Raw genomic sequence first — 25,416 nt, forward strand, 5'->3', positions numbered from 1 at the left:
TTTTAGCAGAGATGGTCTTTCTTTAGGGTGGCCTAGTGTCTTCTTCCATACCAGACAGACAGCTGCTTGGGATTGTGTCCCTTTCCCCTGTTTATCCAGTAAAATTCATGAAACTGGCACTTAGGGAAGGGGTTTTGGAGGTGGACGGGGGGTCGTGGTCTGACCTTCCTTTCTTTTTACATGCCAGATTTGGTTCCAGGTGCCTCCTACCGCTTACAAAGCAGCACTGTTTTTATTTTTATTTTTAAGGTAATGAAAATTATTTATTTATTTCATTTATTTTTAACGTATTGACAGCAGGTCAAGCTTGTGGCTGTGTGTGAAAGACGTGAGGATATTTCCTTAAGGACAACTGTCAAAGGAAATGCAAAAAGAATGAGCTGCCAGTGGATAATACTGCATCTAACTGTGCCACCTTAAGAGGGAACAGGAGAAGCTCTGCACCCAGTGCATTAGTCTCAAGAGCAAAAACAACAGCTTTGACAGAAGTAGTAGTAGTAGGAATACGAAACAGCTGCTAGGGAGCAACAGTGGAGGACAGAGAAGACCACCAGAGAGGTAGACAGAGGAGCAACTGATTTGGAGTGATATTGGAGTCGGATACAAATTAAATAAAATTCTTTTCAACAGTAGAATGCCATTTGTTTATTATTAATTTCTTGCACTCAGGTGAAACTATGCTCTTCCTGCAAGATCCTAAAAAGGCTTTAATCAATATATTTCTTTATTTGTAGAAAGGCATGTGATTAAAGCATCATTAATCAACTTACAACCCTAATAATTACCGCAGCATACAGAGGACTAAAGCAGAGTAAAGTTTTCATTTGCTATAGAAATTATAAAAGTATTTTATACATTTTATTATTAAGTAAATACATACCACATTTCTATATTACTCAGTAACCAAAGACTTGTATTGTGATGGCAAAAATACCTAACCTACAGGATCTTTCTCCACCAGCTTATTTCAATGGGGTGCTTTTCCACAACAGTTAAAAGACCTATACTCTCTGTTTACCCTGGGTGCCCCTGACTCACCCCAGATGATTTGGTCCTTTCATGACATTTTTACTGATGATGTTAGTTTTATTAACTTGGTAACTTTGCATTGTGAAGTGCTTTACTGTTACATAACATCCTTCTGGACCGGCTAGAGGGGTTGGGAGCTGGGGGCACTGTTATACAGTGGTTCCGCTCCTTCCTCCTGGGCCGTGTTCAGAAAGTGGTGGTGGGGGATGAGTGTTCAGTCCCCTGGGCTCTCACTTGTGGGGTGCCTCAGGGTTCCGTCCTCTCCCCCATGCTTTTTAATATCTATATGAAGCCGCTGGGAGAGATCATCAGGGGGTTTGGGCTGGGCGTTAATCAGTATGCGGATGATACCCAGCTCTACCTCTCTTTCAAATCAGAACCAGTGAAGGCGGTGAAGGTCCTGTGTAAGTGCCTGGAGGCGGTTGGAGGATGGATGGCGGTTAACGGATTGAGGTTGAATCCTGACAAGACAGAAGTACTGTTCTTGGGGGATAGGGGGCGGGTGGGTGTGGGGGACTCCCTGGTCCTGAATGGGGTAACTGTGCCCCTAAAGGACCAGGTGCGCAGCCTGGGAGTCATTTTGGACTCACAGCTGTCCATGGAGGCACAGGTTAATTCTGTGTCCAGGGCAGCTGTCTACCAGCTCCATCTGGTACACAGGCTGAGACCCTACCTGCCCGCAGACTGTCTCGCCAGAGTGGTACATGCTCTGGTTATCTCCCGCTTGGACTACTGCAATGCGCTCTATGTGGGGCTACCTTTGAAGGTGACCCGGAAACTGCAATTAATCCAGAATGCGGCAGCTAGACTGATGACTGGGAGTGGCCCCCGGGACCACATAACACCGGTTCTGAGAGATCTACATTGGCTCCCAGTACGTTTCCGAGCACAATTCAAAGTGTTGGTGCTGACCTTTAAAGCCCTAAACGGCCTCGGTCCTGTATACCTGAAGGAGCGTCTCCACCCCCATCATTCAGCCCGGACACTGAGATCCAGCGCCGAGGGCCTTCTGTCGGTTCCCTCACTGCGAGAAGCAAAACTACAGGGAGCCAGGCAGAGGGCCTTCTCGGTAGTGGCGCCCGCCCTGTGGAACGCCCTCCCATCAGAAGTCAAGGGAATAAACAACTACCTGACATTCAGAAAATACCTGAATACCTGTTTAGGGAAGTTTTTAAACTGTGATATTTTAAATGTATTTTAATGTTTGGTGGACGCCGCCCAGAGTGACTGGGGGGACCCGGCCAGATGGGCGGGGTACAAATAATAAATTATTATTATTATTATTACTCCAAACGAAAAGTAGTGTAGATATTTTTTAATTAAAATAAATACATATAGGTGTGCTAGAAGTAGCATGTTGAATCCAGTTAGAAGCCACCACTAATGGAAGGCAAGGAGAAATGATTCCTGCTGATTTCTTCTTCTACCTGCAGCCCTCTGTAACTCCATAAACCTAGATCATCCACAGCAGTTGGACGGTGGCGTAAGGAACTACAGGGGAAAGGATGAAGAGCAAAGCTCTCTTATCCCCATCTTCTGTTAGCAGGGCCTCAGTGAGATCTTCTGATTTGTTCTGCTTGCAGAAGGGCATAATTGGATGCAATCCAATACATTACATTTTTAGCCTGAGTAAAATCAATATCCTTTATTGAATTTTATGTTGATAGTCTATAACATTTTCTTAAGGTATTATGGCATAAAGAGGCGTTTTATTAGCAAGGGAAAGGTGCTCTTGGAAGTGAGTTTATATATAATGTACTAGAAAGATAATTTTTTTTTGCTAATGACACAGTTCAAAGCAAGTTCAGTATGTTGTTCAGGTTCACTTCTCACCACTGTGACATTTGATTTTGACTTTTATTCTGCTTTGGAGCATGCAGCAGAGATTATTACTAATGTTTATTCTTGCAATTTATATTTTGGGATTTGAGTAAAAATAACTGTCAAATATAACATTATGGCTAAACCATTGCAATCAGTTTTTTCCACATGGCCTTCTATTTATTTATTTTATCGTACTTAATGCCAATTTTGAAATGCATTTGCAGCCTCAGTTTTCATGTTTGTTTGAACAAGCAAAAGGTAATGGGGCTTCTATGGGCCTTTAATTAGTTTATTCCTGTTCATTCCCAGCCTCAGCAGTACTGAATCAATCATTATTTAATAAGTTCCTGTTTCCTGCAGCACGTATGTGTGTCTATTCCTGTGTCGTCTATGCTGTATTTGCTCATTGTGCAATTGCTCATGTTTTATTATATTCTTATTCTATTCAAGTTCCCACACTGTAGGAATGAAAGCTGCCTTATTATTTCTAAGAATACAGTTCTGGGGCAACAGGGCTTGTGAAATCAAGAGGGAAGAGCCTTGGCCATGTTGCTCCATAGACAGTGATGGCCTATTTTACCTTGCAGTAGAATGAGACAGGAATTAAGTTGTCAAGACCTGATGTAGAAAAATTCACTGTGCTACTTCAGATTGCAGGAGGCGATTCGAATTTTAAGTGCTCTCCCTGTTAAAAAGAAAGCGAGGAAAACTCAATGCAAGTAGAAACTAGCAGAGCAGGAAAAGAGCTGACCCAGAATCTTTCACCCTAGCATTAGCAGGGTGTCCCCAATAAGTTTTTTTGTGGAGGAGTATTAAAAATGTGATGTGACTCTCTGCAGTCTCAGGTAGCTACTGTCCACTCTTAGCACCTCAAATTCTACCACCTCATTCTGCATGTTTAAACTAAGCAATGCCACTGTCTTTCAGTGGTTTATGTGAAATACAGTAGAAATACAGTAGAAGGAGATGGTGCTTTAAACCTTTCATGATTTCATTTATACCTTTTGTTCTTCACTGCCAGCGATATCAGTCCTGATGAGACTGATGCAGAAAAGGCTATCCTGGAAATGAAGTCAGCCAAGTGGCATGGGATCAGTGTGGGCAGATAGGGGAAGTGTTATGACTTCCACATGTTTCAAGGAAAACATTTTAAGGTCAGATCATGTTATTCACATTCACCAGCTGATAAATAAATGTGTGAGAAACTGAAGGATCCAGAGCGGCAAAGAAAAGGCCTAAGGTTTCAACGTGAGCCAGGTCATTGTAACTTCTCACTAAATTCTCATTAAGCTGTCCTGTATTTTTCACAGGACTGCACACAATGGCTTTTCAAATTGGTCCTCCGTTTCTTTGTTAAAAAAACCATAGGTATTGCTCATGAGTGCTTTTATTTTTAAACCAAAAAGTGCTGCTCCAGTATATTTATAGTGAATTGAATATGAAAGAAAAAGATCTGAAAAGACGTGACAGCAATATTTGTTTCGCACTCTCTAATTAGAAGCTTCATTATCTTGATGCCTCAGGAAGATATGGTGCAAAAACAAAACATCTGTAAAGGGCTCAGTTACTATTTTCAGCTCTAAACAGGTTTGTTTTAACTCCCCTTCTTAATGATGGCTATTAGTACATACATAGAAAGATAGATAGTGAGAGTGTTTTGGAACAGGTGCTTGACGCAACTATCAGCTTTCTCCTGTCTTCCTCAGTATGCGATAAGTTACTTATGTTTTACATATGTATGCTGCTATAGGGAAGCAGGAACTCTCTCCCCTTTTCATCCTCTTACTCCTGTTTCACGGCTATCTGTCTGTCAGTGTTTGCAGAGGGGCGGCTATTACCACTGAGGTCAAGCTTCCAGCCCCGTGCTGATCTTCTATCTTTCCCATTGTAAACTGTACTGTGGGTAACTTCATACAACCAGTGCTGTTTTTCTAGAAAAAGAGGTGTTGTACTTCACCACGAACACCTCCTTCATTCTTGTAGAATGGCAATGGTGCCTAGCTGAGAGGCACCGGAACTGAGTTCTGGTGAGTTACGGCTGGGAAAAAAGACTTGCATACAACTAAATTCATTTATTCACTTTTTGCAATAACAAGTGGAAGCAAATAACACGTCAAATGTCATGAATTAAATATTTCATTTATTTTATTTTTAATAGTTCTAACCACTTTTCCAGCAAATACTTTCCCGAGTTATGTTGTCCAAAATATCAGAGCTTCTAAGGCACCTTGTATCACTTCAAACACAATGCTTTCTGAACAGGCAACTTACATGCTAAGATGCAAGTCAGCATGCATGTTGATGTGAGGCATCAAGTAAATCAGCTGTTAAAGAATGTGAGGAGGCAAACATGATCAGCACCTTCATTTTCTCTTCTCTCAAACTATCAGGCTCTATGTATACACTTGTATTTACATCTAGTGTGCTGGTTTGGGTAATGATGAGCACACAGCATTAACCACAATCCTTATCTATCCCATCATTTCTTATAAAGTACTGTGTTTTGAGGAGTTTTCTCCCAAACCAGCTTCAATCCAGATTGAGAAAAAGAACTACTTTAAAGCTGGTAATTTATAAACAGCATCTATGTAATGCCACATAGTTCTCAGTGGATGATGCAGGGATCCTTACTGTTAAGACAGATATTTGGCCATCAAAAGCAAAACATTCAACTCTCGTCTTTCACAATTTGCACACATCATTTAATCCTTTTTGAATTATCATAGGTGCTAGTGTAGGGGGGGCGAACTTCACTGGGGAACCGCAGGCCCTGAGGTTCGATGCAGCCCTCTAGGGTTCACTGGCCCTTAGAATTCGCCGTAGGCCACATACCTCTCGATTGCCTTGTTGCACCTGTTCTGTGAGTGCTTTTGCCTTGCTCAGATTGGTCCTTGAACGGTACTAATGCCCGCTGCTTGCCTAGCTGGAGAGATGTTTGGGTAAAAACCTCTGACTTTTATGTGGTTGGAAGGAAAACTGTACAAAAATAATGGTCATATCACTTGGCCTGCACACTTGTGCCTCTGACTCTGCCCATTACTGCCATATTCCCCACCACCACCACCACCACAGGTTGTCTACAAGGGAATGTTCTCCTTGGGCTGAAGAAGGTCCCCCTGTCCTAGGAACCTAGTGGTGTGGGCACATGATTTCTTATTGCAGCTACCATGGAAATGTTTTATGAGACGTAGACTGCATGCACCTTTTCAGCAATGCCATGCTATGAACTGGACTCAATGAAGAAATTGTTAGCATAATGAAAATAGGCAGGCTTAAGGATACCAAAGGCCAAATTCAAGTCACCCAGTGTGTTTCTGGAAGCCAGCACACAGCACACAGACTCCTGCTATCACAGTGGTGCTCTTCCCACTTCCCCCTGTGCTTCCCCCACATCTGCTCTGGAGGGTCAGAACCCATCAGAACAGAACATGGGGAGACTGTTCGTATGACCTGAACCACCTATTCTGGAGTTTAGCTTTCACTTACTTTTATTTCATTTATTTCATAGAATGTATATACGGCTTGATTGGGGGAAAAAATCATCATGTGTTTTATAGTCCACCATATACAAACATTTCCAGTGTCTTCCATATTTATTAATTAAATTATTTCAGCCTTGCCTTTTGTAGCCAAATGGCTTCCAAGGCAGCTGGCAGAGATTTTAGAAAATCAAAGTGCAAAATTAAATGTGCAGTAGTTACAATTGCATAGTAGAGCAAGAATTATTTCAGACATCAGTGATACCAAACCCACACCAGAACAATACAGTTTTTACCTGACACCTGAATGCCAACTGTGAGGAGGCTGAATAAGTATTCAAAGGCTGAGTTCAGCTGCTGGGCATCATGACAAAGAAGACCTTATCCCGGACACTTTGCAGCTATGCTTCTGCTGGTGTTGGGACTCAAATCAGGGCCTACATTAATTTTTCCATCTATAAGATGTCCCCATGTATAAGATGACCCCTGTTTTGGCGGACTCCGATTTAAGAAAATGGGGGGAGATGGCGCCCATGTATGACACCCCCAAATTTTGGACATTATTTGTTAGGGGGAAACCTAGTGTTATACATGGGAATATACCAGAAAGGATCATATGAGAAGGCCCAGGTAATAACCAGCACATGCTTCTTCAAGGGGACTGCAACACCATCCAAGCAAATTACACAGTTTTCTCTCAAATCAGCTTTCTTAATAACCCCCAGACCGCCACTGTCTTGCCTGGATAATGGCAATATACTCTAAGATAAATAGGAATAAGTATAGGAAAAAGCCATTTTCTTTTCTGTTGAAATGCCAGAATGGCCCTTTTCTTTCTTCAACATCTGATGGCTATCCAAAGTCTCCAGAGATTACAGAGAATGCTGCATGATTGCGCAGAGATTCTGCTCTGATGGCCATTGCAGCCCTCTGAGGTATTCTAAAATAAGATACACTGTTGAACAGGTCAGTACTTCAGAAATAATGTGAACATTGCTATTAAAACATTTTGGGTTTAATGCCAAGGCATATAATATCTATGCAACAATATAGAACAGCAGGAAAAGTTCCTTTTGCTGCTTCTATATCCAAGCTGCCTTTGTCTTTAAAGCTCAGTATATATAAAGTATTGAGGGTGAGATTTTTTTTTTAGGGGGGGGGGTGAGGTTGTAAAAAATATTATAATCAAGCATCTCCAACTGAGCACAAGATTTGAAATTCCACTACACACTATCCCAATTATTATTATTACTATTTTTATTTATTGAATTCATATACTGTACCGCCCTATAACCACAGGTTAGAGATTTTTCCATTGGCCCTGTAAACTTGTCTTTGTTTCAGTTGAGAAGCAACATGCAAGGTTACAGAAAATATTTCTAAAATTAAAATAATTTATCATCCTCATTATTCAATATGAGGAATGTCTAGCTTCTCTTGTTAAGATACTGTGTGTGGTGGAAAATGGGAACAAAATTCCAGTTTGCTTCCTTGGTTTTACCATCTTTTTAATAATATATTTCTTAAAAATAGGTTGGATCCAGACTTGTATTGGGTAAAGGTAAAGGTAAAGGTACCCCTAACCATTAGGTCCAGTCATGGACGACTGGGGTTGCGGTGCTCATCTCGCTTTACTGGCCAAGGGAGCCGGCGTACAGCTTCCGGGTCATGTGGCCAGAATGACTAAGCCACTTCTGGCGAACCAGAGCAGTGCATGGAAACGCCGTTTACCTTCCCGCCGGAGCGGTATCTATTTATCTACTTGCACTTTGCTGTGCTTTCGAACTGCTAGGTTGGCAGGAGCAGGGACCAAGCAATGGGAGCTCACCTTGTCACGGGGATTCGAACTGCCAACCTTCTGATCAGCAAGCCCTAGGCTCTGTGGTTTAACCCACAGCGCCACCCTTGTATCGGGTAGACCCCTGCTAATAGGATGCTGTAGTTCCTCTGCAGCCCCATATGTCTCCTGAAAACTTGCTTGGGACGTTGTGATGACCTCTGGGACACTGCAGGGGGAATTGCCATAAACTAGCAGCCCCTCACATTTCTGCCCACAGTAACTTACAGGTAGTAGGACAGGAGCCTCAACTGGATTAGAGTCCAGCCCATGAACACAGGAGACCTTTCCATTCATGAAGGAGATATCTGGATCCAACATACTGTACTGTTTTAACAAAAATTACTAAATGCAAAATGCAGGTGCCTACTATGGAGCCCTATGTGTCAAATATTTAATAACTTGCACATCAGCTATTAAATGCCATCAGTTACCAAATGTCAATGTCAAATACTGGATTTTTTTTACAAATATAACGAAAACTTCAAATATTAGAATTTTGACATTAAGGCAATTGAGACTTTAAAAAAAAGAAAATTATTGTCTGCTGTAGTGCTATGAACCACTGTTTTAATGTGATAAACAATCATAAAGATTGAAGGTTAAGCAACAACCTCTATTTCTCCTACTCATACTGAGCTTTTATATTAGTAATTATGATAGAGTAGCATTAGCGTTATTGTTTCTGGATTTTGCAGGTAATTAATATTCCCATGTAGAAGGGAACACTCACACACCATTTCTATGAAAACTTACATCTCACACTTTTGATGTCTACACACAATTCAGGGCAGCTTAAAACAACTAAAACTAGCCATAAAATACAATAACATTCGGAAACAAAAACAATATAACAGAATCAGAGCAAGTTCAGCCATGGATAAAAACTTACCTATCTGATATGTGTGTTATATGTAATATAAACCCATTGCAAATTACCAAATTCATCATAAAATAATGTAATGCTTGGGATCCATGCTGCATGGTTAATGGTTGCCAAATTCAGACCCATTGACTATGCATATAGCTGTATGTAAGAGCTCTGGGCAGTTTGAAGGTATGAAGAATAAATGTATTTTCTGTTAAGTGCAGCAAGAGATGTGCTTGCCACAGCAGGCAGAAGTACGGGGTGGGGGGAAATGGGTGGTCAGATACTGAAACAGCAGCTGCAGCATATTATCATGCTTCTCTAGGCCTGGGCCAAACTTGGCAAGCCTAGCATATTTTGGACTTTGAATTTTCCCCACCTTACATCCCTACATTCATTGTAAAGGTATAAGCATTCAAGAGCAGAATAAAGAGTAAGATTTTATGCAGTGAATATTATTTTAATATATTCAAAATAAAATTTAAAAATAATGGCAACATTTAAGTGAACGCATGAAGCTGCTTATAATGAGGAGATCACTTCTCCACCCAGACTAGTCTGAAAGTGGCTCTCATCTTTTTTTTAACCTTGTTCTCTGATACCCTTTGGCTAGAGATGCTGAGATTTGAGCCTGTGGGTCTCAGATTCTGACTAGAGCTTTGTGAAAAATAACCCTACTTGTTATGCTCCTATCAAACCCACACTTCTCACCAGGCTTCATAATTCCAGTCGTATCTCCATATTATATGCATATATGTGCAACTGTCACCTGTTCCGTGAAAAGCCATTTCAAGTGGAAGTGATTAGGAAGCAGCAGGTGTGTGCGACTGTGTCTCCTCCTCCTCCTCCTCCTTTGGCGATCACTTGTAGCCAAGTAAGATTGTGTTCCATAAACACGGTTTTAACAATGAGTCCGTAAGTGACTGTGGAGGCCAATTCTGGATCCACATGTCTTTCCACAGTGGGGAACATTGGTTTCCGAGCGGGAGTTGATCACGATGTGGATTTGCCAAGTGTGCCTTCCTCTTAGCATGACTGTGTATGCCAGGGGTCAGCAAACTTTTTCAGCCATGGACCGGTCTACTGTCCCTGGACCTTGTGGGGGGGGGGGTCTGGACTATATTTTGGGAAAAAAATATGCCCCACAAATAACCCAGAGATGCATTTTAAATAAAAGCACACATTCTACTCATGTAAAAAACACCAGGCAGGCCACACAAATAACCCAGAGATGCATTTTAAATAAAAGGACACATTCTACTCATGTAAAAACACGCTGATTCCTGGACCGTCCATGGGCCACATTTAGAAGGCAATTGGGCCGCAATCCAGCCCCCGGGCCTTAGTTTGGGGACCCCTGGTGTATGCGCATACATGCAGGGCCAGCCCAAGACATTTTGCTGCCTGAGGCAGACAAGGTGTCACTTCCCGCATACAAAAGCTGACTGGACTGTAGTTAAAACTTCCTTCAACACTGGTGACAGGATAGGATCTATATCACAACTGAAGCTTCAGGCCAGATTAGGAGGTCAGGAGAGAACATGTGGCAACAGAGAAGAATGGGTGGAATAGTTGAAGGTGGCTGCTGTTCCCCCTCAGCATTCACCATGCGAGGTGCTTGCCTCACTCTGTGAAATGCTGGAGCTGTACCTTCATGCATGCTTGAGTTTTTGCATACCTACGACTTCCTCATTCATGTGTTTTTACATATTTGAAACTGAGGGAGAATGTAAAGAAGCATTAAGGCAAAGGGTTAATCACCCTTCCTGTTACTTCTCTAGTACTACCCAGTAAGTGGCTTTAAAGGGGGGTGGGGTGGCAGCACTGTGTTATTAAACCGCATGCACTTGCACCTAACATGAAATTTATCCCTAAAGTATGTGAATATTTTCTTCAGTCGCACTATGTAAGATTAATAAGTAAAAGTAAAAAAAACAAACTACTCAACCTATTTAACAGGACTGGAAGAACAAAATGCTGCTGAAATGGCAGGAGTGTTGCCATGTTAGCAAAACTGTGCTTTCCTATTTTTCAAAATGGGTGATTGTGTGGCTAAGCCATGGCTGCTGTTAAGGTTCAAGCGAGCAGGATTTGGCCTTCCTTCTGAGAAACTGAATGTTTCCTCTCTGTAAATAATTGTGCAGCTTTACCAGCTGCTGTTGAGCTTGAGGGCAAAGGTTCTTTATATTCTATTTATTATGTGAACAGTATGGATTTGAAAAGACACAATACTAAGCGCTTCATAAAAGCATCTCTTTCAGGAAAGGCTGTAGCTCAGCGGTTAGAGGATCTCCAAGTAGTCTTTCAAACCTCAGTATGAAACCCTGGACAGCCATTGCCATCAGCGTAGACGGGACTGAGCTAGATGAACCAATGGTCTGTCTCAGTGTAACGGCATTCTGAAAAAATGCAAGACATACAAAATATACAATTAACTTAGTGATAGTGGAATAAATTGTATATTTTGTATGTCTTGCATTTTTTCAGAATGCTGTTACACAACTCTGTGGTGTGACTTCATTTGGAATACTGTATATATGATTTTTGGTCATTGTTGTACTGCAACTTAGCTTGATATCATTAATTTCATGAAGAACAGGCTCTAAATTGAAATAAATTGAAACAAATGTAATTGACTATTTGCTATGACCTTCTAACAACTTTTTCTTTAGAAATGCCTACAATCTATAACCTTTCAGATCAATTGTTACTTTGTGTTGACTTAAGCATTATGTGTGCCTGGCTAATTTACTATTACAATGTTTCAGATGGGATACTTAATAATAATTAAACCATTTTGAAATTTTGTATTAATTTGTTATTGACATACTGACTAATACATAATGGAGACAAGTACAAGCTATACAGTGTAATAAATCACTATGAAGACACGGGAATAATTTCCAGTGCAATTTCCTCCTGAGATGTTCCCTTTCCCCTGTGGTTTTATTTTAAATTGAGAATGAGAAGCACTGAATGATGTAGGTATTAAAAGCTTACTTCTCAGAACAAAGAAATTGTAACTGTGCCAAGCTGTTAAAATATGCTGAGATATATAGGTTAAAACCTGAAATAGATTCAAAATAGTGTGTGACTGTGGAACTGTCTGGTTTCCAAGCACTAAGATAAAGCTGTCTTTGAAGGTGGTTTGATTTAACTAATATACTTATAAAAGATTTTCTTTTAACAGCTTCGGGCACACTATTCTGCCTATGAGAAATTGCTCTCAGAATTTCAGTGTTGGTTTCTGCAAGCATTCAGGCCCAATTTTGAATATGTTTTTCAGGTTTTGTGTTTTTATATGTGATAAGCAGGCATGCATCTGATAAAGATAGGCATATTAGTCAGGGAATTTCAGCCTGCACTTTTTTGGTTTGAAAATAAAAACTGAGAGCTATGAAGTGCCATAAAGCTGTTAAGTCTGATGCTTTGGCGTCTGTATTTGCACATCAAAATGTGGCTGAACTCCGAAACCTATTATTATCTTACATATAGCTGAAACAGTTTGAGAATTGTAGTGTGTTCTTCTGAGAAATACTGTAAAATAGGGTTTTGTTCTTTATAGGAATACTGGTACATTCTTGGGAGAGACATGGTTGTGCAATTCTAATGCTTTTTGGTTCTTTAAAAATCAGCTCTATTAATCCAGCCAATATAACTGCTTCCTATAAAATATTATATAGTTATAGTCCTGCTTTGTTGATTTGGATCTTGGTTGTTCATACTAGAATTTGGGCTGCCATACATTCCCCTGCAAGCACTGCCTCCCACCAGGGGACTTCTCCATGCCAGAGAGAAAGACACCAAGTGACTTCCTCAGAATTGGAGTTACTGCCCCTACAAATTAGATTTACTCACAAGGAAGGCATGTAGCCTTATATACTGGCATAAGAGTGAAGGGCTTCTCCTCCAACTAATTTATTCACAAGAATGAATGTGCCACGTGAGAAAGATGCCTGCTGCATAATACAGTGGTACCTCGGGTTACAAACGCTTTGGATTACAAACACTTTGGGTTACAAACTCCGCTAACCCGGAAGTAGTATTTCGGGTTGCGAACTTTGCCCCAGGATGAGAATGGAAATCGCACGCTGCTGGTGCGGTGGCAGCGGGAGGCTCCATTAGTGAAAGCACACCTCAGGTTAAGAACAGTTTCAGGTTAAGAACAGACCTCCAGAATGAATTACAGTGGTACCTCAGGTTACATACGCTTCAGGTTACATACTCCGCTAACACAGAAATAACGCTTCAGGTTAAAAACTTTGCTTCAGGATAAGAACAGAAATCGTGCTTTGGCGGCGCAGCAGCAGCAGGAGGCCCCATTAGCTAAAGTGGTGCTTCAGGTTAAGAACAGTTTCAGGTTAGTAACGGACCTCCAGAACGAATTATGTTCTTAACCCGAGGTACCACTGTACCAGTAAGTTCATAACCTGAGGTACCACTGTATGTGTGTAAGGATTGAATTTTGCAAGTATCCTCTTGCATCGCTATATTATGAAATGTATCATGGTGAACAGCCAAAACCAATGACTGTTTTGGGAAATGCACTATTTTTTTCTATTTAGTAACTGAAATGAGATATGAGATGGTAGATTCAATACCTAACTCTAAATATAAGGCATGTAAAGATTTAAGGAGTTATGGAATAAAGCCCCTTGATTATAGGAATGCAGCCTAGAAAGGCTTTTAGAAATAAATTCCGACTAGCATGAAAAATTCCATTCCAGTGCCTAAAAATCTAAATGGCCAATATACCACCTGATCTTCTTTTAATAACAAAAGAAAAATATGCTTAACCCTTTGAATTTTAATTGAATGGATTCAGTGGGTAGTTTTACCACATGTCAATTTGTTACTTAATTTTAAAAAGATGGCATCAGTTTGTAGGTTCTGGAAAATATTTTAATGAGCCGACTCACAATATCAAGAGTTGAAGTCTATATTACAGTTACTCATTTCTCCCTAGGGTAGGTCATTTATTCACATCCTAAAATAACTACTTCTTAGACCAGAAGATCAAAATCACACCACTAACAACTGGCATTAATTGCACTAATAATGATCTCAGAAGTAACGTGGCTAGCATGAACCATTTGGAACAGCACTTTAATTTGCTTGTACTGTTTCATATATATGTTCTTAGTAATCCTTTCAACAACCCTGTAAGGTAGGTCAGCATAATTATCTCTGTGTTGCATATTGGGAGTGGGAGGGACACTGAGTCTAAGAAATAGTAGCTTGCCAGACAGCCATTTAGTAAGTTCATGACAGAGATGTGATTCACACTGGGCACATTCAAGCTCAGCTCATATGTTTGCCTGCTCCATTTCATCAACTCTCATGGGTACAATCCAGTTGAAGTTATGCATCTTGAAGTTTAATTAAATTCTGCGTGAAAACTTTAAGCACATTCTTAACTCCCCCTTTGAAATCAGCTGGATTGCTTTTGAAACAGATTCACAGAGATCAGAAGTGTTCATTGACATTGGCACTGGCTTGCAACAGTAAAGATAAATGGAATTTCTAGCAATTCCCCCCCCCGCCCCCGTTTCCGGCTTGCTTTGTATATTAATTGGTGCACATGCAGTTCTTGGATGCCCCAAAAAGGATGACTGAAACTAGTTACTGTCAGAAATATTCTCCCTTGCTTTAATGGCTGGTTTTTACTTATGCCCTGTAGATGTGTGTTAAGCAGTCATGTTTAATTCATTTGTACTTTAGAATATGGGTCATGTGTTTTCCCCAAACTCGTGATTAGACAGGCTGACAATTTCTGCTTAGATAAGACATGTTTTATTACAAAATGTAGATGAATCTGTTACCATGCCTGATGCAGTTTTACAATCCATTCTGTCATATCAGAATGGTTTAGGAGTTTGCTGTCTTCCTAGTATTCTATTTTAAAAAAGAAAATGCCAGTATTTCCACAGAGGCACCATCTGACTTCTCCTGTCCCTGCTTTGGCAGCAAAATGATAGATAATGGGACAGCCCTCAACATTGTTAGGACACTGTGTTCTTTTCAGATTGTTATAACACATGGGTGCAATTAAATATTTTAAAGAAATAAACCCCCTCTGCTTTTGTATGTTGGTGATACTGAAGCAACTTGCTAATTGTTAATGATATTGTAAAAACAACAACAAAGATTGCTGTCATCCTAAGATCAATGAGGTTTTATCCAAAATTGAAGATCAAAGAGAGCCGTGTGTTTAGGCCACCCTGATTCATAAATCGATGTCACCATGTGATCTTTGCCAAGTCATGTGATCTCTGCCAGGTCTTACATGTTTTTATGGGCTATCACATAGGGGCACTGAAGTGTTAGGTAAATATATAAGAGTGGTGAAACAAAGGAACAAGATGGTGAGGTTGTGGAATCTCCTAGTTTGCAGTTTTCTTTGTCTCCAGACAAAGTGTGAACACCTTTGCATGGACATGCCTGCCTGTCTATGACCCTTGGTGTGTACACAAACCTTGTTAAGATGAATGGTGGGGTGGGATGGTAGAAGCACTGTGAAATACACTGGAGAAAAAACAACTTCACAGTTCTCGAAGGCAGTAAAGTGATAACACCCTACCTCATGGACATCCTCTCAACTCTTTGTTCTATCAGTCCAGTTCCTGTCACTGTTTCTGCTAGGGGAGTTGGTGGCGGTGTGGTCTAAACCATTGAGCTTATTGGGCTTGCCGATTGGAAGGTCGGTGGTTCGAATCCACACGACGGGGTGAGCTCCCGCTGCTCTGTCCCAGCTTCTGCCAATCTAGCCGTTTGAAAGCACACCAGTGCAAGTGGATAAATGGGTACCACTGCGGTGGGAAGGTAAATGGCACTTACATGCACTCTGGCACTCATCACAGTGTCCCGTTGTGCCAGAAGCGGTTTAGTCATAATCCGGAAAGCTGTCTGTGGACAAATCCCTATTCCCTCAGCCCGAAAATGAGATGAGCTCCACAACCCCATAGTCTCCTTTGACTGGAGTTAGCCGTCCAGGGGTCCTTTACCTTTCTGCTTATGGAGCATTTGTCTAATAAGCATTTTCTTACTTTAAATTAATTTTTCTGTCATTAATTACAGAATTACAATGAGGAATCATTTAAATTTAGTGTTAGTTGGAGTCTAATGGGACTTTACATTCTCTGAGACCTTAAACATGGTAGGGCAAGGGGAAGTGAAAGAGAGTTATAATTCCCAAGTAGAATAGGTAACTAGAATAGATTGAAAAGCCAAGTAGAGTTACCACCTTTTTCTGGCAGAGTTCCTATTTCTTCAAATGTCATTGAACAGACGAGAATTTAACAGATGTGACTTTTTGCTGATTTAGTGATAGAAGAAGCTGCACTTGTTACATTTCTGCCAGTCATGCAGCTTTTAAAAGCAGAGGACACCCAGAAAAATAAAAAAGATGTTAAGGCAACACTAGCTCTAGCACTTTATGAACTGTAAGATTAATAAAAACTGATTAAAAAGCAACAACAACTAGCTATTGTAATATATATTTTCTTGATAGTGGCAAAGCACAGTGTCTTGTTTCTTTAAAATCCCTGTGCAAGGAAGCCCTATAAAATGTATGAGGTGTGTCTCTGTTAATCACTCCAGATTAAAAAGTGAGTTTTCCCCTCTCTTCAACTATCAGTGCTAAAGCATTTTACACAAGGACAAGGAGGTGGAGCCTTGTTCGTTCATCATAGCACACAGCTCGCTTGCTTTCCCTTTTCCTCGCCTCTGTGTGTGCTTTTCTCTCTTCCTTGGAGTAGAATGAACAGTTTTCCTTCAGACTCCAGATTGCTCTCCACTTTGTAGTTTGGGGTGTACACACTGCACAGGCAAGGACGAAAATAAAGCTGTAGATGCCATGGGTCAACTCTGCTGCTATCCTTTTGGGAGAGATGAGGAGAAAATCAGTAAGTCTGACTGCTTTGTCTACTGCCAGACTCTTCCTAAATACTGGCTGCAGTATTTCAGAGTGCTGTTTAAAGCTGGGAAAAGACAGCTTTATTTATTTGGAGTGAGGTTCCCCCTTTAAATTAAATACTTTACTTCAAGAGTTTGAGTGCAGGTAGATAAAAGATAAATGTCTGAATATATAGCTATATATGCTCAGTTTATTAGATTTGTTTGTAACCAAGAGGAATTGTATTCTGATTACTCTTTGAAGGTTGTTTTGTTAGTAAATAGTAAATGTGATATATTAACAATGCATAAGGGTATATATTTGTTTAACTTGCCAAGTGTATACTATGGTATAAGGCAGTATTTGCCCACTAAAGACTAATATCTTTTAAGGGCATTGATTATTAGCCAATGTAACAGACATGGAGGTTTGAAAAGCCAGAATATTTTGTTGCTGTTATACTTTGAGGATGAGAAAATGATCCAATAGCCCTTTTGTTTATTATAAATGCATGGCATCTACAAATACAATATTCTTTTTGGAATAGTTACCAGATCTGCTTCTATTTTAGTTCACATTGCAGTGAGTTAGGTGCACCAGAGAATTTTATAAAATTATGCTAACAAAATGTAAGTGATTTTACTTCAGTTCTCAGATTTATTTATTTATGATGTGCTTCAGTGCAATATTTGTACCAACCTTGGCTACATAGTGACAAATTTACAGTTGACTTTTTACTAACCAAAATATTTCCAGTTTTCCTCTCAGAAAATCAAGGCACACCATGTCTGTCACGTTGTTTCCAAATTGTTTTAATCAGCTTCATATATTCGGTCCTAGCAATATTTGGTCCTAGCAAACTTGGAAGTTGTCCGTTAATAAATGAAATTAATGACTATGGCTGCAAACCTAGGTATGTCTACTCAGAAGTAAGTCCTAGTGAGTTCAGTGGGACATTATTAGGTAAGTGGGGTTAGGATTGCAGCCTAAGGCTCCAGTGCTGTAACACTTACATGGAAATAAACCCCTGTTAGCTGACCCATAATAGTCATGTGGTAGTCCCATAAGGTAGCCACTTAAATATTTTCTGCTAATTATAGATTAACATATTTTAATGTAATAAAGACAATGTTAATGTGGAATAAAATATTGTACAATATATTTCAAATGATTTCACAAGCTTCTGTATAACAGCACACTGAAAAGAAACAGATTGTGAGCATTTTGGCCGGAGTTGGGGGCGAGGGATGGAGTTGGAGAATGCAAACAGGTTGTCCAGAAGTTCAATCTTTGGGTGTAGGATAACAGCTGGATTGAAGTTAGGTTGGATAGAGAAAGTTGAGAATGGGTTGAGCGTACAAAACATTGGGTTAGATGTAGACATAGTCATGTTTAGAGTTACACCCACTGAAATAAATGCGACTCAAGTTAGTCATAACTGACATAAGTTCTGTTGATTCAGTGGGTCTTCCTAAGCATGACTAAGTCTGAACCAAACCTTGACATCACAAAAGAGCAATATGAAGAGAAGATTGGGTGACATACCATGTTCTAAGCAAATAGCATATTGTGCAAGAAAATTATCCAGCAGTGGGAATAATTTGGCCAATGAAGAAAATATTCTCCTCAGTGATACCAAGCTGACCTCACAGGCTGTTAGGGTATCATGATGCAGTGGGCAGAGGCTTTGTTGTTGATGCTTATTACCTTATTAGCTCCCTAGGAAAAGGGTAACTGTTCCGAAGGCTGTGTGGTACATGATTACTTAAATACAATACTTTCACTTCAGAAAGATGTGGATTAAAAGGGATATTTGGTGACATCATTTCTATATTTTGCATAATAGGCAGGGCCAGGGAGTAACATTATACTCTTTGTTTTGTGATGAGAAATATAACTTCCAGCTTTTATATCCAGTATATTTCAAAAGGAGCCAGAGACACATTCAAACTCCCCTTGTAGCTGTTCTACCCCACCCCACCAGTCATTAAAACTATGTAGTATATGAATTATTGTTGAATGCCGTATTTGCAAAATTAAATTTATCACACAGCTTAGATTGTTAGCTGTATTTATTAGATTTAAAGGAGAGTGTGTGTTGGACTCCCATCAGCTCCACCCATCAATGTCCAGGTCCGGGATGAAGGGAGTTGTAGTCCAGCAACATATGGAGGGATAAAGGTTCCCCACCCTGGATGATCAGTTCTGGCCATAATATGTATACAGGAAGAAAGCAAAGTAAACTCAGACACAGAACAAAGAAGAGAGTTGTCTAACTCTCACTAAGGTCGCAAACTTTGTAAAAGTACCACTCAGACTGCAGCTGGAGGTTCAACATGATTGGATGCATTCTGCCATATAAAATTTAAATTGCCCCAGGAAGTGTTGATCCAATTCTACAGAGGCATCATTGAAACTGTTCTCTGTAATTCTATAACAGCTTGGTACGGTACAAGAAAAGGCTCCAACGAGCTGTAAGAAATGCAGAAAGGGTAATTGGTGTTAGCTTGCCTTCAGTAGAGACAATTTATGCTACTCGAGTTAGGAAGAGAGCAGAGAGAATTGTAGCAGATCCTTTACATCCCGGCCATCATCTGCTTGATTTACTTCCATCTGGACGTCGCTACAGGACTTCATATACAAAAAGGGCCAGGCACAAGAATAGTTTTTTTTCCCTTGTGCCATTAAATTGTTAAATTCGTAGTTGTATAGCTGAAGGGGAGGTAAATTATGGGTGGGGTTTCTTTGCTTCTTTGTATTGTGAGATGAACAGTGTCTGTATGTTTACATTGCAATGGAGCCAAAACAAATTCCAAGTATGTTGGAGAATGTACTTGGCCAATAATAAATTATTCCTATTCCTAAAACATTGCCTATAAAAATCTAGCATGTCAGGTAGAAAGCAACTCTAGGTTTCCTCATTGCCATGTTGTTTTCTATATACAGGGACTTTTTCAGTGGAAGAACAGTAAACCATTAAAGCCATCATCTGCAGCCTAAGTAGTACAAGCCAGACACAGGTCTAGCACCTCAACAAGGGTGGTCAATATACAATCACCAGAGTAGACATAAATTAATCAGAAATGAAAGCCAGGAAAGGTTCTGGTATAGGCTTATGGAACTGGCAGGTAGAACAACCAGTGTGGTCGTAAGGGTGGCTTGGGTAAGAACCACAGGCTATTTCTGCTTGCTTTTTGCAGCAGCCTCTTGAAAGCAGAGACCAAAAGGTCACAGAACCAAATGAACTATAAAAAGCTGTGCCTTATTCCAGGCCAAAATGGCAAAATTGACAACTGAGCTTTGGAATTAACAGTTAGACAGGTTGATGAAAGGCTGAGGAGAAAACGTCACTGAAGGCAAATTTTGTGAAAGAAGACAGGGAGGTCTTCTTGGAGAGGGTGGAATTTTGGCATGTGGCAGCAAATATTAATTAGCCCAGTTATAAAGCATTTGGGAAATGGTGCATTAATATAATATAATAAATATGTCTGGACAATTGGATACAATTCTATGGACAATTTTATATGATAAAGCAGTTGCCCATCATGAGGCAGTTTACAATAAGGTATGACCCCACCCCCAAGCCAACTCCGCACACTCACATCAGATAATGGTCTGCTACAAGCCTAGCGAACACAGTGCCTTCCAGACGTTATGGAACTAACATACCATCAGCCCCAGCAAGCACAACCAATAGCCAGAAATGATGGGAGTTGTAGTTCAACAACTTTAGGCGGGCACCATGTTGGCTAGCAAGACCACTCATGCAGATCCAGTTACATGCTTGCCATGTGCAACAAGTGTGAGTTTCACTTGACCTATGTTGGGAATAATGAAAATACTCTTGAATGGTAAGGCAATTACAGTGGGAGTGTGTGTACTTTTTGCAGGTCCACTTACCTTCAATTTATTGGCCATCACCAATATTTCCAGGCACTGGTTCAGCTTGTGCACAGCCTCTCCTGAGTCATGTTTAACGGAGAAATAGAGGTGCATGTCACCAGCATACTGTTGACACTGTGCCTCAGATCTCCTGATGATGCTCCCAACAACTTCATACGGATGTTAATTAGCATTGGGAATAAAACAGTGTCTTGCAGCACCTTGCAACTGCCAGGGTGCAGGCACATATTTCTCCTAGTGCTATTTTCTGAGACCAATAGGAGCGGAACCACTTACAGAACTGTGCCTCCAACCTCCAGCTCACATTATAGTCCACGAAGACACCATGATCAACGGTAACAAAAGGCATTGATAGATCCAGCAGGAGCAACATGGTCACACTCTCCCTGGATCTGCCCAGTCTGCCCCACCCTCCACTCTCAATTTACACAAGAAGCAAAGATGAGCAAGTGTCAAGTTGCGGGATGGAGAGCCACAAACACCTTGCCCACATCCTCAGACCTTCATAACTAGAACTGATCCTGCATAATTCAATAAGAACACCTCCCCAGACACTGGCATCAAGATCAGCATGAAGACAAGCAATTTTGTTCTCATGGTGCCTAGCAAACCTATCACAATAGAACTTTGACAGGTCCAGTGCCCCATTAACTGGGGCTGGTGCTATAAATACATGAGAGTGAAAGTTAAAAGTGCATATGTGTGTCTGTAAGGAGGAAGGGACAGAGACTTCTGCAAATTTACAGCCCTGACGGATCTGAATATGTACTCCATCACAGTGTTCCAGCCATGCAATTTGCCACTGTTCTGGAGTAATCAAGGGGCAAAGTGTACTAGAAGAAATAGCATAGCACAGCTTGGCACACTTCAACCAATCAGCTGGTCCACATGGGAAGGGGGGAATTTAAATGGCCAAATTATGATGCTGATTTGCATATATGATAAGGAGACTAGTACCATTGTGATATGTCATCCCAAGCTTTGTTACATTTACTAAAAAAGTCTAGAATTAATAGAGTGTTGGGATGGAAAGGGGGTGAGGGAAAGAAATAGAGGAGGAGCACAAGGGAAATGACAGGTAGATTCTGCAATGTTAAATATTTAAAGACCGAGCATGGCTTAATAAACTTAAGCTAGCAGGAGCCAGAACAATGAGTCCTGTTAGTACAATGGGGCTCTCCTCCACATTGGCTCTGGGGGGTGGGGGAAATTTCCAAAATGGGGGAAGAGAGGGGAGAATGTTCCCTCAAGTAAGCAGGAATACTTGCGCTCATGGGGCCATTTCCTTAGTGCACGTGCACCCATTATTCTGAACCTGACGTCAGATTTTGTTCTGGTTCAGCCTCAGCATATATACTGCTGTTTGTGAAGACTGTTGAATAATGATTCAGCTTCTATTGCATTGCATTGTGGGGAAATATAAAGGTCTATCCACTGTTGTATTCTCGTTTGACTATGTGTGATGTCACCTGCTAATCAGAGCTCCTTCTCCAGACACTGGTCACAGGAAGTGTGCAGAAAGAGCAGACATTATAACCCAGGAGTATCACAATGAAGCACCATAGCCATTGCATGCATGCCTAGTTTTCAACTTGCCTTCCTTTACCTGCAGAAGTGAAGTGTTATGGTTGTTGCCTGCCCCAGTTCTCCATTTGCATGGACAGGCGGAGTCCCCCAAACCCTAGACGACCCCCGAGCGGAATATTGACACAAGACAACGTGCTATGGGATTAAAATTGGCAACAACTTTATTAAGATTCAGATGCAGGGAGACCTTGGCTCAGGCATTGGGCGTTTATCCTTCCTAGCCCCCAGCCGGGGATCTGGGAAATGTCAGGGTTATCCAGAATGTGTAGGGATTGGGCTGGCTCTGGAGAACATATGTTCAAGCAGAGAGCCCGCCCCCCGTTTTGCCGCCACTGGTGGGGGAGAGCAATGACAACCTCTCGGCGTATGGACAATGCCTCCCCCAATACCCCTTTAACGGGGAACCCTGTTATTGCCGCCACACTGGGGGCGTGGAGTCACTGCCCCCCACACTCCCATTTAGAAAGTGCTGCTTCTCAGGTAAGCCATACCCTCTATTGTGTGGGCTGGATAGTCCCTCCCTTACCTGGCCAATCCCTTGGCAACGCTTCCTCCTCCAGGTGGGATTGGACGGTTAACTGGGTAGGCGGAGACCCCAGGTATCCCTTCTGGGGGAGGGCGCAGCCAGCCAAACTACCAGGTGTCTCCCAGGAATTCAGGGGGCTGCGCACGACCACGCAAACGTCGCCCCCCATTTGATGTGGGGAGCGGTCATTCTCTCTTAATAGCAGGAAAAAGAGAAGAGTCTGGTGGTACCATAACTCAGTGCTACCTTTTCCTGATTCAGAGGGTATATGCTGGGGAGTTGAGAAAGGCATGGGAGAAAACCAATGGAGGAAAAGGTAGGCAGCAATTTGCTGAAAATGTATTTGCAAGACTTCAGTGTTGTGTTGTATTCCTAACCAACAAAGTGTCATCAGGGAAATGGATTTTCTTTAGTTTGCTTAGTTTCTGTATTCCATTTAAGTGCCCTTGTGAAAAGTGGTGGATGGGAATGTATATCAAAGGCTTTATTGCTAGTAATTTACCATAACAAGTAAATTGTCTTGTCTCAATGTGGAAATAATTTTTCTTGGTTAGCTATATATAAGTGTAGACTTGTAGTAAGAGTGCTTGTCAGCAGTATGCACACACAAAAACAAATCTTTTTATCTTCTATTCATAAACAAAAACTTTTCATTGCTATTAAATTATCTACAGGTGAAAGAAGGCAATGGAATACAGTGTGATCTTGAAAAGAATCTTTAGTAAAACTGGTGCTTTTGAACTTATTCATAACCAACCTGGAGTCACAGGTGAACACTCAGGTAGTAAAGTTAGAATATGTCATCCAGTTATACAGCAAGGTAAGAACCCAAGTAGACATACAGAATATGAAAAGAATTTCTTTGAACTGGTTGACAAGGGTATAGAAATGTAGACTATATTCAATATATTCTATCAATATATTCAATACTCAGAAAGTGATGCATGTTGGGGTAAAAATATATATCTTACCTTCACAATATATACAGATGAGATTTCTACTAAAAACATCTGCTTATTATACAACAACAAGGAGGCAGGGGAGGAAGCAAGAAACAGACAATGGCAAATATAATACCCTTACATATAACTAAAGAGATGGACCTTTTCAATGGTGGCCCCATGCTTGTAGAATTGCATCCCCACTAAGGTCCACATGCACTCTTAATTATATTATTTTAGGAAACAGGTTAAGATACATCTCTTCCAACAGGTTTTTGTAGAAAGGTTAGGCCCGGGTGAAGGATTGATAGTTGATATCCCAAAGTTGGATTTGTATGGAAGTGAGAAATGCTGTGTCTTAGAGTTGTGCAGTTATTATTATTATTATTATTATTATTATTATTATTATTATTATTATTATTATTATATATGAGTTGTATTTCATTGTATTGATTTTATATGATTTTTACTGATATGCACCAACCTTGATCCTCATCAGTGAGGGGTGGTATGAAAATGTAAGATAAACATACAAGTAGACAAGAAGTTGTTGGGGCTTCGTAACAGTGGGAGCATTATAACTGAACACAACTATGAATTGTGTAGGAAGAATAATCAAGCAGCACTATTCCCACTCCTTAGAAAGCATTAGAATTGATTATTAGTATGTGATGGCCATTACAATAGATGCCTTTTAAAAAGGATTAGCAAATTCAGGGACAATAGGCCTGTCATGGTTGTGAGACATGATAGTCAACAATGGGTCTTCTGTATAGGTCTTCACCAACCTGGTGCCTCCATATAGCTAGCTGGAGCTAATGGTAATTGTAGTCCAAAACTTCTGGAAGGCACTATGCTGGTAAAGGGCTGCTCTACGTTCAGTCACAGTTTGGGGTATATGGCCATGGGGGAGAGAAACAACAGTAAATGGCTATCTCCATCATGCTACGAGTGTCCAGTTAGATGGACCTTTGGTCCGATCCAGTCATGTAGCTTTTCTTATACTGACTCGTGGCATGTGTTTTGCAGTAGTGTTTCCTTTAATGCTAGAAACTGGAGTTCTTTATGGCCAATGGTGACCAACTGTTGAAGGCGGGCAGTAGATGGAGTGTGGCAGTGCCATTTTGTATGCTAATATAGCTTGAGAAAATAGAAGAGAAAGAAAAGTGCAGAGAGAAAAAGGGATTATTCCAACTGTTATGGTACATAGAATTCTTTTAATCCTACTATGTTGCTTTTCTACTGTCTGTTTAAAACATTTAGCCTACTATGATTTATAAGCATTTCAAGGCCATTATATGAGAGTGATGTGTTGCTGGTTTTTTAAACTGCTATGAAAGGTCCCCCCCCCCCCCCGTTATTGTAACTCTCAAGGTTTTCCTTCATTATTTCCCCTTATCACTGTATACAAAGGCCATTCCAATGCAATTCAGATAGAAAAGGAAAACAGGCTCTTTGCATACGTACAGTATTTTCTGGGCATGAATCCTCTTTGTGGGAACATCTATTTCCAAGGCTGTTTAAGACA

At 40.7% G+C, this 25,416-nt stretch overlaps 1 protein-coding gene across 4 annotated transcripts in view; it reads left to right on the plus strand.

Annotated features, from left to right (window-relative positions):
* The window catches only part of AKAP7 (A-kinase anchoring protein 7), an 82,636-nt gene that overhangs the window by 49,324 nt on the left and 7,896 nt on the right, over positions 1 to 25,416 (plus strand). Inside the window, exon 8 of one of the 4 annotated variants that reach the window (XM_033143782.1) lies at positions 298 to 376. The exons of 2 other annotated variants lie outside the window; for them this stretch is intronic. In XM_033143782.1, coding sequence (XP_032999673.1) covers positions 298 to 323 — 26 coding nt within the window. In that variant the 3' untranslated portion in view covers positions 324 to 376. Of the gene's footprint in view, positions 1 to 297; positions 377 to 16,673; positions 16,942 to 25,416 lie in introns of those variants that run through there. One more of the 4 variants, XM_033143784.1, reaches the window with a different exon arrangement.

This window comes from Lacerta agilis, chromosome 3, assembly GCF_009819535.1.
Source record: "Lacerta agilis isolate rLacAgi1 chromosome 3, rLacAgi1.pri, whole genome shotgun sequence".
NCBI lineage: Eukaryota > Metazoa > Chordata > Lepidosauria > Squamata > Lacertidae > Lacerta > Lacerta agilis.